We start from the raw sequence: 15,437 nt of genomic DNA, 5'->3' as shown, positions 1-15,437 counted from the left end.
TCTGGCGGCTCCTTCTTGGTCCCCTCTGCTGGTGCCTCCTCCTCACTCCCACCTCGTCCTGTCAGTAGCCCCAGGCCTGGTCCTTCGCTGTCTTCCTGTCTGCTCTCCCTCTGATCTCGTCCTTTAATTGCCAGCCGTCTGCTGACAGCTCCCAAATGTGCATCTGAGACCTCAGACTCTCTCCCTGCAGACTTAGGATTCTCCTATTCACCTGCCTTCTCGGCATCTCCGCTCACCCATCTGGGAGACATCTCCAACCTAACCCCTCCGAGTTGCTCTGCCTTCAGGCTTCCCCCCCTCAGTTCACGATAGCTTTTTCTCCCCGTGTTCAAGCCAAAGTCCTTGGGGTGCCCTAAGACCTGACCACTTCCCATCCCCTCCACTGCTGCCACCTGGGCCAAATTACCGTTACCTCTCACCTGGATTATCACAACCACCTCCTCACCCTGCTTCTGTCTTTGCCTTCTGCAGCCTCTTCACACAGCAACCAGAGTTAACCGGGCTGGACCATTGTCTGTGGGTCCCATCATGTCCTCCTCCGCTCAAAACTCTCCCATGGCTCCCATCTTACTCAAGTAAGAGCCAAAGCCCCCCACACCCCCATGTGACCTGTGCCTTCTTCACTTCTCCCCAGCTCTTACCTTTGAAAAATTCATCTTCTCCTGCTGTCCCCCTTAATTCAGCCACCTTGTACACTCCCGCCACAGGGACTTTGCACGGGCTGTTCCCATTGCTTGGAAGATTTTTCCTCCAAGAATAAGAATGGCTCCTTCCCTCACCCCCTTTGAATCTTTGCTCACATGTCAGCTTCTTAATGAGGGCTTCTCTGACCACCCCATTGAAAATTGCAAACCACATCCTTTTACCACTGCCCCATCACCTCCCCCTATCCTGCTCTAACTTTGTCTTTGCAATTATGGCCTTCCAACACACTGGATAATTGACTTCTTTATCTGGTCTATTGCTTATCTATCTTTTCAACTAGAATGTCAGCTCCACAAGGGCAGGAATCTGTTATCCCTTGTTCACGGCCATATCCCAGTGACTACCCCAGTGCGGGGCATTTTATCAAGTGAATACCCTAAGGTTCCAAAGCCCAGAATGAGTGCATGTCCTGCACATCCCCCTCTCCCCTCCCCAACAGCCAGGCAATGGGAGTCATTGACTTGGGAGTGTCACCCTCCCACCCTCCTTCAGGCTGACCCACCTTGGACAAGTCATTCAGTCATTCTAGACCTCCTCTCTGAAAAATGAAGATGCTATTTAATAAAGGCTGGCACGTGCAAACATATGAACATTAGAAAAACTTGACCCCTGGCATTCTAATGCAATTTACACTTTTCCATACAGGATTTCATTCCACCCTCACAACAACACCAGACGTAGGTAGGACAGATGATGGCCTTTCACCTTTTTACAGGTGGAAACACTGAAGCCTTTTTTGGCAAGTGGAATAACAGCGGGGAGGCCTGGGCCCCTCCCCACGTGACTGGACAGATGATGTCTGACCCCCTCCCCGCGCCGGGGGCGGAAGGGGGATGGGGGAAGAATGCTGGGGCTCGGCGCGGGGGGGGGGGGGGGGGGAACTACATTTCCCAGGAGGAGTTGCCTGCAGCTCTGTGGCTCCCGGGTTTTTAAAGGGCTCGCGTAAAAGGGGGCGGGGGGAGGGGGGGAGTTTCGCAGTCGGCAGGCCGGAAAACGGCTTGGCGCTTGGTGCGGACCGGGGAGCCGCCTGTGGGGGTGCCCGGCCGGAGTCAAGAAGCCCCCAGGCCCTGCAGTGTCAGCCAGGCGAGGTGAGGCCAAGCCAATCTGGAGGCAGCCTTTCCTCATCTTGTCCCCCTTGATCTCGGACTCTGCGCCCAACTCCCGGCCCCCTCCCTTCTCCTCCAATTCTCCCTAACTGCGGCGGGGGGGGGGGGGGGGTTGGGGCGGTGAATCCCGCCGCGGAGGGAAGCCCCCGCGACTCCCAGGCCACCCATCCCTCCATTTCTGGCTTCAGTTCCGGGAGAGAATTTACAGGTCTCTGGGATGGGCAGGGATATGGGATGTGAGGCTACAAAATGAAGGGAAGACCTGGGGGCGCAGGGAGCTGAGCCTTACAGTGCGCCCCCATTATCTATCCTTCCGAATCCCGCAGCTTCCACGGTAAAACGGGGATAATCCGGGGAGTGATCACGTTGGCTGCCTCCCTAGGCTGGAGGCGCAAAGAATCAAGAAACGAGTGGAGAGCAAGCACTTTGCCAACTATAAGGCGTTGTGTAAATGAAATTGTTTCATCATCGTGCTAAAGGATTCATCTAGTCCTTATTTTTAAGACACCCAGGACCGTGGCGTGGGTGGGGGTGTGTGGCGTGTGTGGGGGGGGTGTGTACACATCTCAGACCCAGGGGTGGCTATTTGGATTGCCTACTTACCCCTCCCGATCTTAGTGGGAACCAGAATTGTCTTTGTAAATAACTAAAACAAATCCACCAGAATGTTGTGTTTTCAAATCAGGAAACTTCGGGGTAATTGACATCATCCAAATAAGAACCTTGACCTTTTGAACTAACCTGGCCCTTCGTGGCTTCCCTTTTCTGCCTGTGCCACCAAAATAAGCCGTGGAGAAGGCATCTGATAGAGAGTCTCAGGCCTCCCTCTCCCGCCTCCCAATCATTTGGATTAATCCATCCCTTGGTGTTTGTGGGGGAAACCTAGTAATTTCCCTGGCCTCAGAGACTCCTCAAGTCCAGTAGGAGCCCTTACCCCCCAACGGTAGCTACGACCCCCCACCCCCTACCTAAACCCTCCAACCATCCCCCTCTCCCCTCCCCAACAGCCAGTGTCTGCAAACAGCTCCCGGACCATACCGGAGACACGTTCATCATTTTGACCAGCTATAAACCCCCACTCCCAGGGTATTGTTTAAATGAAGAGTGCCCTGCCTCTTTGCTTAGGGAATAAAAGCAGGTTTGTTGTGGGAGGGGGCTTAGGGAGGGAGCATCCCAGAATCTCTACCCAGGGTCCCAGCCAAGCGGGCCCTGCACGTGATTAGGATGTGTGTCATTGACAAGGGGTCCCAGGAACTCTGGGGTCCCTTCTGCTGGCCTCTGGTCCCCTAAAGTCCCTCGGAGCCCCTCAAGACTCCCTTCAGACGGTGACGCCCCTCGTTCGCCTCATCTGTACCTGCCAAGCAGCACGGAAAAGATGTATACATTTTAACAAAGACATCGCATCCTCCCAGCAAAATGGCGGTGGTCCCGGCCACCGCTCCCTGAACAACTGCACACTTTCCGAGGATTAATCAGGACCCAAGGAACGCGACCCCCTCCTCCACCTCTCCCCCAAAACCCCGTTTTCCCAAGTTCCCAAAGCATTCAGGGCCTCTCTTCATCCCAGGGGCCCCCAGGACAAGCCTCTTGTTGGAGCCTTTGTGACAGTCCCTCCATTGCAGACCCCCCCACACACTGCCTTCAAGGGATCTTGGGAGGGGGACTTGACCCCCAGGGTTGCCTCAGAGGTGGGGGCAGCAAGGTTCTGCCTCTGAGAACCCGAAACTCCTAGGCTGAGAGAGGCATATAAATGAATTCCCGATTAGGATATATGGGCGATGTGGGGGTCTTTGAGGAAAGGAGAGAACTCGGGAGACCTCTCCTCATTCCCTCCAGGGTCCCGGGCAGTAGTGGGGGTTCGGCCTCAGGAAAGAACCTCCACACAGAGGTCAGGGGGCACGCTGGGGGAGAGCCGGCAGAGGAGGGGGAAGGGACAAAGTTTGAAAGTGCCCTTCCAACTCTTCCAGGGAAAGTTTGCTTAGGGGCCCCAAGGACAGAGAAGAGGTAGAGGTACGGGGGGCCCGGTGGCGGGATGACCCCCGAGAGGTGACCGGACCCCGGGGGAGCGACCCCTCCCCCCTGTCCCGGCTCGGCCCGGCTGGGAGTCGCCCGGCTCGGGGCAGTGTGTGTTAGTTGGGGCCGCTTTCCAGCCGCTCCGCCGGGCTGGGGGGTCCCGCTGCGGGCCGGGAGCGGGGCCTCCGGTAGCCCCAGGGGGGAGCTTTGCTACGGGGGGTTTCCTGCACCCGGGCTCCCCGGCCCCGCAGAGCCAGCCCCCCGCAAAGGGGAAATGTGCAGGCGCACCAGCGGTCCTCGGCGCCGTTTGGGGCGCGTGGCGGGCGCGGGGGGCGGCGGCTGGGCCGGCGGGATGCCCGGCGGGGGAGCCCAGGGAGCCAGGCAGCGGTCCCGGGCGGCGGCGGGGAGCAGGAAGGCCCGGGCCGGGGGTAAAGGTCGGATTTGCTCGGCGGAAGAAACACAGATGGCGGCGGCGCGGCGCCATTCCGGGCCGGGAGCAGGCAGCCAGCAGCCCTGTCCTCACCGCGGTCCGCCCGCCGCCGCTAAATACCCGGATGCGCCGCCCGAGCGCCAGACGCGGAGCTGGGAAAAGGGAGGCAGAAGAGGCGGAGGCGGAGGCAGAGCCCGAGCCCGAGCCTGATCCCGAGCCCGAGCCGGAGCCGCAGCCAGGTGCCGAGACCGACCGACAGACTGCCGGGGCTGGGCCACACAGAGCCGGCCCGGCGAGTCCTCCCGCGACCCGAGCCAGGTCCCTGAGAGCCGGGCCCCGGACTGGCCCGGGAGTCAGGAGCGCCAGAGCAGATCCCGAGTAAGGCTTTCCTGGGCCTCCGACGAGGGCTGGCCCTTTTGAAGGCGCCTCCTTCAACAGCAGGACCAGACAGGCCACCATGACCGAGAATTCCACGTCCACCCCTGCGGCCAAGCCCAAGCGGGCCAAGGCCTCCAAGAAGTCCACAGACCACCCCAAGTATTCAGACATGATCGTGGCTGCCATCCAGGCTGAGAAGAACCGCGCTGGCTCCTCGCGCCAGTCCATCCAGAAGTACATCAAGAGCCACTACAAGGTGGGTGAGAACGCCGACTCGCAGATCAAGTTGTCCATCAAACGCCTGGTCACCACTGGGGTCCTCAAGCAGACCAAAGGGGTGGGTGCCTCAGGGTCCTTCCGGCTGGCCAAAAGCGACGAGCCCAAGAGGTCAGTGGCCTTCAAGAAGACGAAGAAGGAAGTCAAGAAGGTGGCCACGCCAAAGAAGGCAGCCAAGCCCAAGAAGGCTGCTTCCAAAGCCCCAAGCAAGAAGCCCAAAGCCACCCCAGTCAAGAAGGCCAAGAAGAAGCCGGCTGCCACGCCCAAGAAAACCAAAAAACCCAAGACTGTCAAGGCCAAGCCAGTCAAGGCATCCAAGCCTAAGAAGGCCAAACCAGTGAAGCCCAAAGCCAAGTCCAGTGCCAAGAGGGCCGGCAAGAAGAAGTGACAATGAGGCTTTTCTTGTGGACATTCCTGCTTGTCTCCTATTTTCTGTAAATACTTTTTTCTTCCCTCTTGATCTTCATCTGCAGTCCTTTGCCTCTTTCTATTCTGACTTCATAAGAGAATTTGGATTCCTCAGAAATTAGGGAATAATTCATTTTTCCTTAACCAATCGTGCAAGGACAGCAACAACAAATCTCGTCTCTAATGATGAGAATGTACTTATATTTTATTTCGTTGCATTGTTATTAATCTACTTAATGGGTTTAGGGACTTGGGTGGGTTTGTGTGTTTTGTTTGGTTGGATGGTTTGTTCAATATGAAGGTAAAGGGGTGGGAGAGAATGGGCAAGGCCGCTGGTTCCAACTAGATGAGGGGGAGCCCGGAAATGGTAAGGTTTGTAGGAGTATCTTTAAGGTGAGCCAGCCTTCTCTAGATTGCACACCCCTTGTGAGAGTTCCAGAACCTTGGTGGGGAGAAGGGAGGGGTGGCAGCAGCTGGATGGCAGATGAGGGAGGTGGGGAAAAAAACACTCGCCGGGCTGACTTCCACCTTCCAATAGTGAGCAGTGTGGGGGTCCAAATCCAGTTTCCTTCTCACGGTTAGTGTGCCCCTGTGGCCTCCCTAATTGTCCTAGGGAAGGGAAGGGGGGGTCAAAGTGACAGCTGGTCTGGGAAGCGGTGGCTTCTCTCAGTCAGCTGGAAACTAGCCATTTGGGGGTCTTTGTGGCTTCAGAAAGTCTCATGTTAAACGGGAGTGGAAACCTTGGGGGAAGGGTGGGGATTTAGTCAGCCAAGTGCCTCAGTGTGCCCTGTTAAAACTTGGGTCTTTCCATATAATTGGATTGTGTCATAGGAGGACTTTTTTCCTTTTCCCCTGGTTTTTGGTTCCTCCTGTGTAAGAAAGGTGGTTTTGCTTGGTGGCCTGGTGGGGCTCAGCCCTGCCACCTGCCACTTAAAAACCTCCCGACGTCTTTACTTCTGAGTCTTTTATAAAAAGTAGTTGTAGATGGGGGAGGGGGAATGGGCGGGGAGTGGACAGTACGACATACTGCAGTCAATTTTGAATTGCTAAGTAGTTTCACAGAGCTAGTTCTGTGTGTATGTGTGTATATGTATATATACGTATCTAGGGCTAGTACTTAAACGTTTCACACCCGGGAGCTGGGAGAAAAAAACCTGTACAGTCGTCTTTTATTTTTAATAATATAGGAAAATGCGCACTTGCGCGTGGTCCCCCCTCCTTTTTTTTTTTTTTAACAAGTGTTATTTGTGCCGGGAAGAATTTGCTGTCTTTGTAATTTTAAAAACTTTAAAATAAAATTGAAAAATGAAAAAAACCTGATCGGTGCATTTTCCCTCACTTTTAAGGCTGGAGGTGAATGCGGAGCAATCGGGCAGGCAGGCTGGGGTGAAATCCTGGGGGCGTTTGCACCTGCGAATGGAGGACGGTTCCGGGAAACGGGGCTGAAGGGTACAGAGCGTGCCTCTGCCTGCTTCTAGGGTCTTGCGTCTTTGGGCTCCAGGGTGCACCCCCTTTTGTTCCGAGCGCTGGGTGTGTAGGCAGGGGATAGGAGTAGGGTGGGGGGGTGGGGGGGTGGGGGTGTGGGGGTCTGCGGGGCTGGGCCCTGGGACGCGCCACCCTCCGCCGGGTCGCCTCCCCTTCCCCCACGCGGAGCGCTCCAGTCTCAACTTAGACACCAATCCGTTTTCATCCTCTGCGGGTTCCGCCAGGCCCCGCCCCCCCCCGCTGGGCCCGCCTCCCCGCCCCTCTCGCTCCGATTGGCTGCCGTGGCCCGCCCCCCCAGCCCTCCCCCGGCCCACGGGACCCGGCGGCGGCCGCCGTGCGCACTGCCCTTGGGCCGGCCGGAGCGCTCGGGTGATGGTGGGCACCATGTGGGCCGGTCGCGTGCTCCACGCTGCTTTGTCCGCAGTCCCCCGCGGCCGCCGCGCGCAGTCGGCGCTGACCCAGCTGCGTGGCGTCCTGGAAGAGGAGCTGGAAGCGATCCGCGAGGCTGGCACCTGGAAGAGCGAGCGGGTCATTACGTCCCGTCAGGGGCCGCGCATCCACGTGGACGGCGTCTCCGGAGGTAACTCCCCCCTCCCGGGAGTTGTCGGACCTGGCCGGGTGTTCGAAGACCCTAGTTCCGGGCCTGCGCTGGAATGGTGGGCAGGGGGCGGGTGGGAGTATCTGCACGCGTAGCCGCTGGCCCCTTTCCCAATCCATCAGGCTGACTTTACGCCTTCCCAGGGTTAACTGTAACCTGTTAAACCTGTTTCCACGGAGGGAGGTGATTTGCTGCTGAGCACCTTCTTGACTCAGAGGGTAGGGCTGGAGTGACACCCGGTCCTGTGAGAACGTGAGAGAAAAAGAGAGACACCCAGCTGGCTCCCACCGGGCCGCTTCAGGGAAGGGTGGTGGGAGGCGGCGGCGAGAAGCCCTGCATTTCTGGAGCTGCTTCTTGTGCAGGACTCCACCACCTGCTGCACGTGGCCTCCTGCAAACCTCCAAACGCGGGAATAACTACTCCCATTGTACAGACAAAGAAGCTGAGGCTCAGAGATGTGAAATGGCTTGCCCAAAAGCCCCTGCTAGCGGCAGGCAGAGCTGGGCTTTGGTCCGGGTCCTCCTGTATATTGGAGCTGGAAGGTCAGCTAACGGGTCAGAGAAGCTAACTTGCTGGCCAGAGTCACAGCGAGCAAGGGCCCACCAGCTGCTGCAGGGGTCACACCATGAAGTGGTCCACTGGGCCTTCCTCATGCCTGTGTAACCAGTGGTCACCACCTGTCTTGTCTGTGCGGGGCCCCAGGTGGTGCTGGTTATAAACAGGCTCCCAAACCCGCCTTCTGCTCAGGAAATAGGCCTGGGATCCTTGGGGCTGTTGTACTCATTTGTAAACCGAGGTCCCAAAAAATCTCTGCCTCCCTCCCCACCCTCGCCTGGGGGAAGCTTGGAGCAGGTCAAAAGATGGGAAATGAGGAGACAGGTTCTCCTCTTGCTTTTGCCCTTTACAGGCCTCAGTTTCCCCCTCACGTCAGCTGTGTTCACTTTGCCCTTTATAAGTCAGGAGTTGAGGTCTCAGAGAAACCCCCCACATCCACACACTTTAGGCACGTGATTCTGTACCAGGCAGCAAAGTCAACTGTGTGGAGTCTGAGGACCACGGTGGGCACCCGAGCCAGCTCTCTTTGACCCACAAGGGAGCCAAGGCCCGCATGAGGGGTTGCTGGTAGTCTTCAGGGACAGGAGAAACCTGTGAGGTAGGGCTACATTCCTCAATGGGTAGAATGTGATTCAGAGCCAGTCTAAACTTCTTATCCTTCAAGGCACCACTCTGAAGGTCCTTTCCTGACCCTCCCTCTCCTGTAGCTGTCGGATTCAGTACCTCCTAGGGGCCCCTAGTTCCCCCATCCTGACCTCTGCCCCAGAGTGGGTCATACTGTGTGGGTGTTGCCTTCTCAAGGGTGAATCCAGGGTTGTTTCCTCTCTAAGTCCCCAGGGCCTGGCACTGGCGCTTTTCCAGGCCCTTTTTTTGCCCTGAGCTGCTGTGTCCATACCATCCTCCACCTCAGGAATCCTTAACTTCTGTGCCAACAACTACCTGGGCCTGAGCAGCCACCCCGAGGTGATCCAGGCAGGTCTGCAGGCCCTGGAGGAGTTTGGAGCCGGCCTTAGCTCTACCCGCTTCATCTGTGGGACCCAGGTACACAGAGGCTGTTGTGGGGTTTGGGGGGGGTGCCTTGTCCCCAGCGTTGGGCACCGACCCCAGTTGCCTGCTTCCCACAGTCAACAGGGCTGGTTTAGCCAGCTCAGCTCATCCCAGGGCCGTGGGCCCACTCTTAGCCTAGAGCTATCCACCAGAAAGGCCGGTTCAGGCTTCTGTTGTGTTGCAAAAGAAACTCTTCCTCTCAGAGCATCCCTTTCCCCCACCTGCATGCAAAAATGCTTAGAACAGTGCCTGGCACATAGAAGTGCTCAATAAATGTCGATTATTTTATTGTGTGAATGTTACAAAATAAACATACACATATGAAACTTACAGTGCTTACTGTGTACCAGGTACTATATTAAGAACATTGCAAATATTAACTTATTAATGCTCCTAACAGTCATAAGTGATAGGTGCTGTTCTTGTCTCTGTCACAGAGATGAGGAGGCCGAAGCCCGGAGAAATTAAGTGACTTACTCTAGGGCACACCGCCTCTTATGATAAGAGTTTAACCCAGGTGGCTTGGCTCCTGACTACTTGTGATTATTACTACCCATCTTCTCAGAAAAGGGACGGTGAAATGAATGTCAGAAGCAGGACTCCTAACCCCCAGCCAGGGCACTTTCCGACAAAACCCTCACCCTGACCAGACAGCTTTCAAATATAAGAATTTGAGGCCCAAAGGAACCTACGTACCTTTTCTTTGCCGTTAAGCAACCAAAAAAGGCACTTAGTTTGATGTCGGGAAGACAGCTTCCCTTGCCATCATCACCCATAATTCCTCATTGGGACCCCTCAGTGGGGTCTCCCCGTTACAAACGAAGGTCCAACCAGGAACGGACACCGAGCAAGCCCCTGATTCCTCAGTGAGAACCATCTGCCAGGTTCCTGTTGACTCTGGGGGAGCTCTTGTGATGAAGACAGAAGGGAGAGGCCAATGGGGCGCCTGGGTGGCTCAGTCGTTAAGCGTCTGCCTTCGGCTCGGGTCATGATCCCAGGGTCCTGGGATCGAGCCCCGCATCGGGCTCCCTGCTCAGCGGGAGACCTGCTTCCCCCTCTCCCACTCCCCCTGCTTGTGTTCCCTCTCTCGCTGTGTCTCTCTCTGTCAAATAAATAAATAAAAATCTTAAAAAATAATAATAATAATAAAGGCAGAGGCCAAGGCTGTAGGCCTTCTGTGATGAGTCTGTGACCCTCTAAAGCCTCTGTCCCCAGGACTTGTTTCAGGTGACCCTGCAGGCATTAACACTTGTTTCACTCTGTTTCTTTAGAGCATCCACAAGGATCTGGAAGCAAAGATAGCCCACTTCCACCAGCGGGAGGATGCCATCCTGTATCCTAGCTGTTTTGATGCCAACACTGGCCTCTTTGAGGTGTGGGGAGAGGGGAGGGCTCAGGTGGGAGTTGGTGAGGACTGCTCGGCTGTGGAAGGCTCGGGAGTGAGCAGTGAGGAGGACCCGGCAGGATGTCAGTGCCGTGCCTAGAGGCTCTAGTGCCCGTTTCTTTTTTTTTTTTTTAAAGATTTTATTTATTTATTTCAGAGAGAGAGAGAATGAGAGATAGAAAGCACGAGAGGGAAGAGGGTCAGAGGGAGAAGCAGACTCCCTGCTGAGCAGGAAGCCCGAGGTGGGACTCGATCCAGGTGGGACTCGATCCGGAGACTCCAGGATCCTGACCTGAGCCGAAGGCAGTCGCTCAACCAACTGAGCCACCCAGGCGCCCTCTAGTGCCCATTTCTTATGGAGGCTAAGGTTGGGACAAGTAGGTGCTCCAGGAGGAATCCTGGGACCTGCAAGGGACCAGCTTCCGGGGCACTGGGGAGATAACCTCCATCAGTGGGGAGGCCAGAGATAGCCGGGGCCAGGTACTCGCCAAACACGTTCTCACCTGCTCTCACAGGAGCTGGGCCCTGGTCCAGCCCAGACCTGGGGCCCTGGGGACCCAGATAGAGGCAAATGGGGGCTCCATGCCTCCCTGCCCAGACGAATGCGCCGGATGGCAGTGACATTTTGACTCAGGTAGACATGGGGAGAGAGAACCCCCTAGGTGGTTGGGCAATAGCTCTACTCCGACTGCCTTCTTCCAGGCCCTGCTGACCCCACAGGACGCAGTCCTGTCGGACGAGCTGAACCATGCCTCCATCATCGATGGCATCCGTCTGTGCAAGGCCCATAAGTACTGTTACTGCCACCTGGACATGGCTGACTTGGAGGCCAAGCTGCAGGAGGCCCAGGTGGGGTGAGGCCCGGGTGGGGTGAGGCCCAGGGGTTCCAGAGGCAAGAACCGGGCTTATGCTCAGCCTCGGCACTGCTGAATGAACTGAGGCTTGGAGGGACGAACTTTGCACTCGCAGACAAAGAACATGAAAGTTTGAAGCAGCCAAGAGCTGAACCCAAATCCCTCCACCCCAAGGCCTTATCCCATTGTCCAGGCTGCCTTGACTTTTAGCAATCACCTTATGTGTGGCAGGGCCTGCTGGGCATAAAGGTGGGATGAGCTTCGGGATAGAAGTGGCCCCACCCCACCCTCCCTCTTGCAGGGGAGACTGAGCTGTTTTCACTGGCCAGGACTGCCCTGGAAGAGGTGGGCAAGGCTCAGGGAGGCACAGATGAGGGGCAGGATGTTCCAGCCCCAACACAGTAAGGCTTATGTGCTCACCTCCATGCCAGACCCTGAGCAAGGTAAGCTCTTAGAACCCCAAGCAGCATAGAGAATGGGAGGATTGGCCCAACTTGGGACACCAGCCATCACCTGCCCATGGCTTCCCTGCAGAAGCATCGACTGCGCTTGGTGGCCACTGATGGGGCCTTTTCCATGGACGGCGACATCGCGCCCCTGCGGGAGATCTGCCACCTTGCCTCTCGATATGGTGCCCTGGTCTTTGTGGATGAATGCCATGCTACTGGCTTCTTGGGGGCCACAGGACGGTGGGACCATACATCACCTAGGGCCTTGGGTCGGGCTTCTAAGGGTGGGTGGGAAACCAGGACGCCAGCCCCTCACCCAACCCATGATCCCTGGGCACTCAGGAAGCCAGTGGTGGCAGACGTAGCTTCCCTTGCAGGGGCACGGATGAGCTGCTGGGTGTGATGGACCAGGTCACCGTCATCAACTCCACACTGGGGAAGGCACTGGGTGGAGCCTCAGGTACCTGCAGGGTCCTGGCCCTGGGGTCCCCTTATCCACAGGGAGGGCCCTGGAGAGGTCTCAGGGCGGGTGCAGAGGGGCGACCTGGGACCACAAGGAAGAGGGTAGCATGGACTGTCCTCTCGGGGGGAGGGCTCGGGGTAGACTCTGGCCCCTGGCCTCTGACTCCCACCCTCACCTCTGTCCTTGTCCTCAGGGGGCTACACGACAGGGCCCGGGCCCCTGGTGTCCCTGCTACGGCAGCGCTCCCGGCCCTACCTCTTCTCCAACAGCCTGCCACCTGCTGTCGTTGGCTGTGCCTCCAAGGCCCTGGACCTGCTCATGGAGAGCAATGCCATTGTCCAGACTATGGCAGCCAAGACCCAGCGGTGCGGTCCCTGGCAGGGGTGGGGCAGGCTGGGGTGGGGGAGCTGGTAGGGGCCTGTCCCCGGTGTGCCCGCCCAGGCCTACGGGTTCTGCCTCTGCCCACACCATGCTCCCAGCAGATTGCACTGGGACTCGGTCCTTTTAATCAAGGGCTGCCTGCCCACCCACCTCCCTCTTCTCTGTCTCTGCCTCTTCCTTCCATTTCCTGGTACATTTATCTGTCAATGACCTTGTGTCTCCCCATCTTGCATTATCCTGTCTTTTTTTTTTTTAAGATTTTATTTACTTGTTTGACGGGGGGCGGGGCGGAACACAAGCAGGGGCGAGTGGGAGAGGGAGAAGCAGGCTTCCCGCCGAGCAGGGAGCCCGATGCGGGGCTCGATCCCAGGACCCTGGGATCATGACCTGAGCCGAAGGGAGACGCTTAACGACTGAGCCCCCCAGGCGCCCCTATCCTGTCTTCTCACGCTCTGTTTTGGTCTGCCGGTTCCTTTGCCCGGCTCCCCATCTGCCTCTCTGGGCCTGCATCTGTCTCTGTTGGTCCATCCTGCAGACTTGGGCACAGATCTTGGATCGTGTGCTCATCAGGAGTGGGGTGAACACTCCACAGCCCCCGGCTACCTGTGACACCCAGCTTGTGCCCACAGTTTCCGCAGTAAGATGGAGGCTGCTGGCTTCACCATCTTGGGAGCCCGTCACCCTATCTGCCCTGTGATGCTGGGTGATGCTCGGCTGGCTTCTTGCATGGCAGATGACATGCTAAAGAGAGGTAAGGAAGCTGGGACAAGGGGGCACCGGTTATGGGTCCTCAGAGAAAAGAGGGAACCCCTATACTGTGAATGCTCCCCCATACCTTCACCCTACTGCCCCCTTTAGACCAGCTGTCTGTCCAAGCTGGAAATCCCAGGCCATCACTCAGTCTCATGTCTGTGAGACCTTGGGCACCTCCCTTGCCCTCTGTGACCCGCAGGGGAGTAGGAACCATGTGTCATGTCTCCCAAAGGCTGTCTGGCTTTGGTGAGCCCCAGGTTGACGCTTTCTACCTTACCAGGCATCTTTGTCATCGGGTTCAGCTATCCAGTGGTCCCCAGGGGCAAGGCCCGGATCCGGGTGCAGATCTCAGCAGTGCACAGTGAGGAGGACATCGACCGCTGTGTGGAGGCCTTCGTGGAGGTGGGGCGGCTGCATGGGGCACTACCCTGACCTGGCTGGTGACAAGCAGAGCCAAGGTCCCCTCCTTCCACATTGACAAAAGGTTCCTTTTGTCAGCCCAGGCCAGAGACTCTGAGCCCTGTCAAAGTCCTGGGGCTGGGCTGGGGCAAGGCCTGTGTTTGTGGTTGAGAGTGCTAAGCAATAAGTGTGGAAACGGGCTGACGTGTTGGTGTGCTTTATTCTCTCCAGGCAGGCCTAGTCCTGTGACCAGTTGAAGAATCAGGCAGGAGCTGGGGCTCTGAGGGCAGGCTCCTGAGTAGATCAGAGCTGACCACCTACCCCAGGTTAAGATGAGACCCACGCAGTGGGGATAATGTAGGCAGGGGCCCCCCATGTGGCACAACTGGATTCTGTGCTGCTAGAGAGGATCAGCTACGCACCAACCCTGCGGGTCCTCTCCCACCCAACCCACCCCACTTACTCTTCAGCCTCCGGAGAACACCTCGCTTTCTGCTCCCCATCCAGAGGGTGGCTTACAGCTGCCCAGATAAGGAGGGGCTGGGCACCCAAACCCGTGTGTGGATGGAGAGGCAGAGGAGTCAGGCCCCAAAGGAAAGAACGTAGGTCACTATTGGAAAGGCCCCTGACAGTCTGGAACCATGTATTTTAGCCCACTTTGCCCCTGACTCTGTGGTCTTGGGCAGGCCCCTTCACCTGTGTGTGCCTCAGTTTCCCGCACCGTACCAAGAGTGGATGTTACATTGGTATTACCGGGGTCCTTCCATCCGGCTCATTTGCAAGGCCGACTGGCCTGCTGATCAGCCGCCAGGGGGCGCAGCGAGCTCAGGCTCCGGCTGCTATCGCGGCGTCCGCTCCAGAATCCAGGTCTTGGAGTCAGCTAGGCAGCCGGCCTGCAAGGCTCTCGGGAGAGCTGATTTGCTGCTGCCAAGGCCCCATCCACACTTGTCCCCAGCAAGGGCTCGCTGCTCCCCTAGTGGACACGATGACAGCCCCCTTCCCACAGTCGCTGTCCCTGGTCCTTGTCTCTTCATTGTCCTCCCCACTCAGCGCTATGGGCCCGGGGCCGGGGGCCGGGCGGGATAGGTTCTGATTCACCGCAGCTCCCCCCTCAGCGTGGCATGGCCTTGGGAAGCTCGTACCTCGCTGGAGGTAGGGCAGGGAGGATGAAAGGGCCCTTCCTCGTTCACAACAGGGAACTAGGACCCCCTCGACCCCCCAGCCCTGCCCTTAGTCTGGATGTCCGGATGGACGGTCTGGGAGAGCTGCAGGGATCCTAACTCTGGGATTCTGGGAATCCTAGCTTGTGGTCTGGAAGAGCTTGAGGCTGGGTCCAGGAGCTCCAGGTGCTGGGAGATGGCAGCCCAGGGAAGAGGACTGCCTTGGCCACAGCAGCGGCGCGAATACTTGCGAGACGCTGCCACGCGGGGTAGTGTACCTGGCGCAGGTGCACTGCTGCAGCAGCGAGTGCATACGGCCTGGCACCAGCCCGCAGCCCGACGTGCGCGATCTGCGTAGGCCGGCGGGTTACACGGGGTGGGCACAAGCAGCCACCGGGCAACGCATTACAGCAGTAGCTGTGGCCTGTCCGGCGGGGCCAGAAAGCCGGGCCCAGGTCCACCCGCCCGTGGCTCAGAGCACGCGCCGGCCCTTCCCGTGGCTCCCGCGCGCCGCGGCTGGCGTTGCGCCCCCCGGCGGCCGGCGTAGGCAGCTGCATTGCCGCGGTAGCGTGCCACGCCGTCGGTCAGCTCGC

The 15,437-nt window shown here is 57.8% G+C and overlaps 2 protein-coding genes across 3 annotated transcripts; both read left to right on the top strand.

Annotated features, from left to right (window-relative positions):
• Window positions 1-4,359: 4,359 nt before the first annotated feature.
• Window positions 4,360-6,255, top strand: H1-0 (H1.0 linker histone). The gene has a single exon (XM_025881829.2). The coding sequence runs from the start codon at window positions 4,712-4,714 to the stop codon at window positions 5,294-5,296; it is 585 nt and encodes a 194-aa protein (XP_025737614.1). The 5' UTR covers window positions 4,360-4,711; the 3' UTR covers window positions 5,297-6,255.
• Window positions 6,256-7,118: 863 nt separating this feature from the next.
• Window positions 7,119-13,885, top strand: GCAT (glycine C-acetyltransferase). 2 transcript variants are annotated; one of them, XM_025882269.2, is made up of 9 exons: window positions 7,119-7,381; window positions 8,865-8,995; window positions 10,273-10,374; window positions 11,088-11,234; window positions 11,774-11,928; window positions 12,066-12,148; window positions 12,345-12,516; window positions 13,162-13,283; window positions 13,566-13,885. In XM_025882269.2, exons 1-9 carry the CDS (start codon window positions 7,174-7,176, stop codon window positions 13,715-13,717), a joined length of 1,272 nt encoding a protein of 423 aa, XP_025738054.1. In that variant the 5' UTR covers window positions 7,119-7,173; the 3' UTR covers window positions 13,718-13,885. The 2 variants fall into 2 exon arrangements, with proteins under 2 accessions (XP_025738054.1, XP_073738880.1); XM_073882779.1 differs by lacking the exon at window positions 10,273-10,374.
• The last annotated feature ends 1,552 nt before the right edge of the window (window positions 13,886-15,437 follow it).

This window comes from Callorhinus ursinus, unplaced genomic scaffold (assembly GCF_003265705.2).
Source record: "Callorhinus ursinus isolate GAN/ISIS: 27379988/994484 unplaced genomic scaffold, GSC_fseal_2.0 scaffold48, whole genome shotgun sequence".
NCBI classification, from domain to species: Eukaryota; Metazoa; Chordata; class Mammalia; order Carnivora; family Otariidae; genus Callorhinus; species Callorhinus ursinus.
This window is presented reverse-complemented; position numbering and strand designations above follow the sequence as displayed.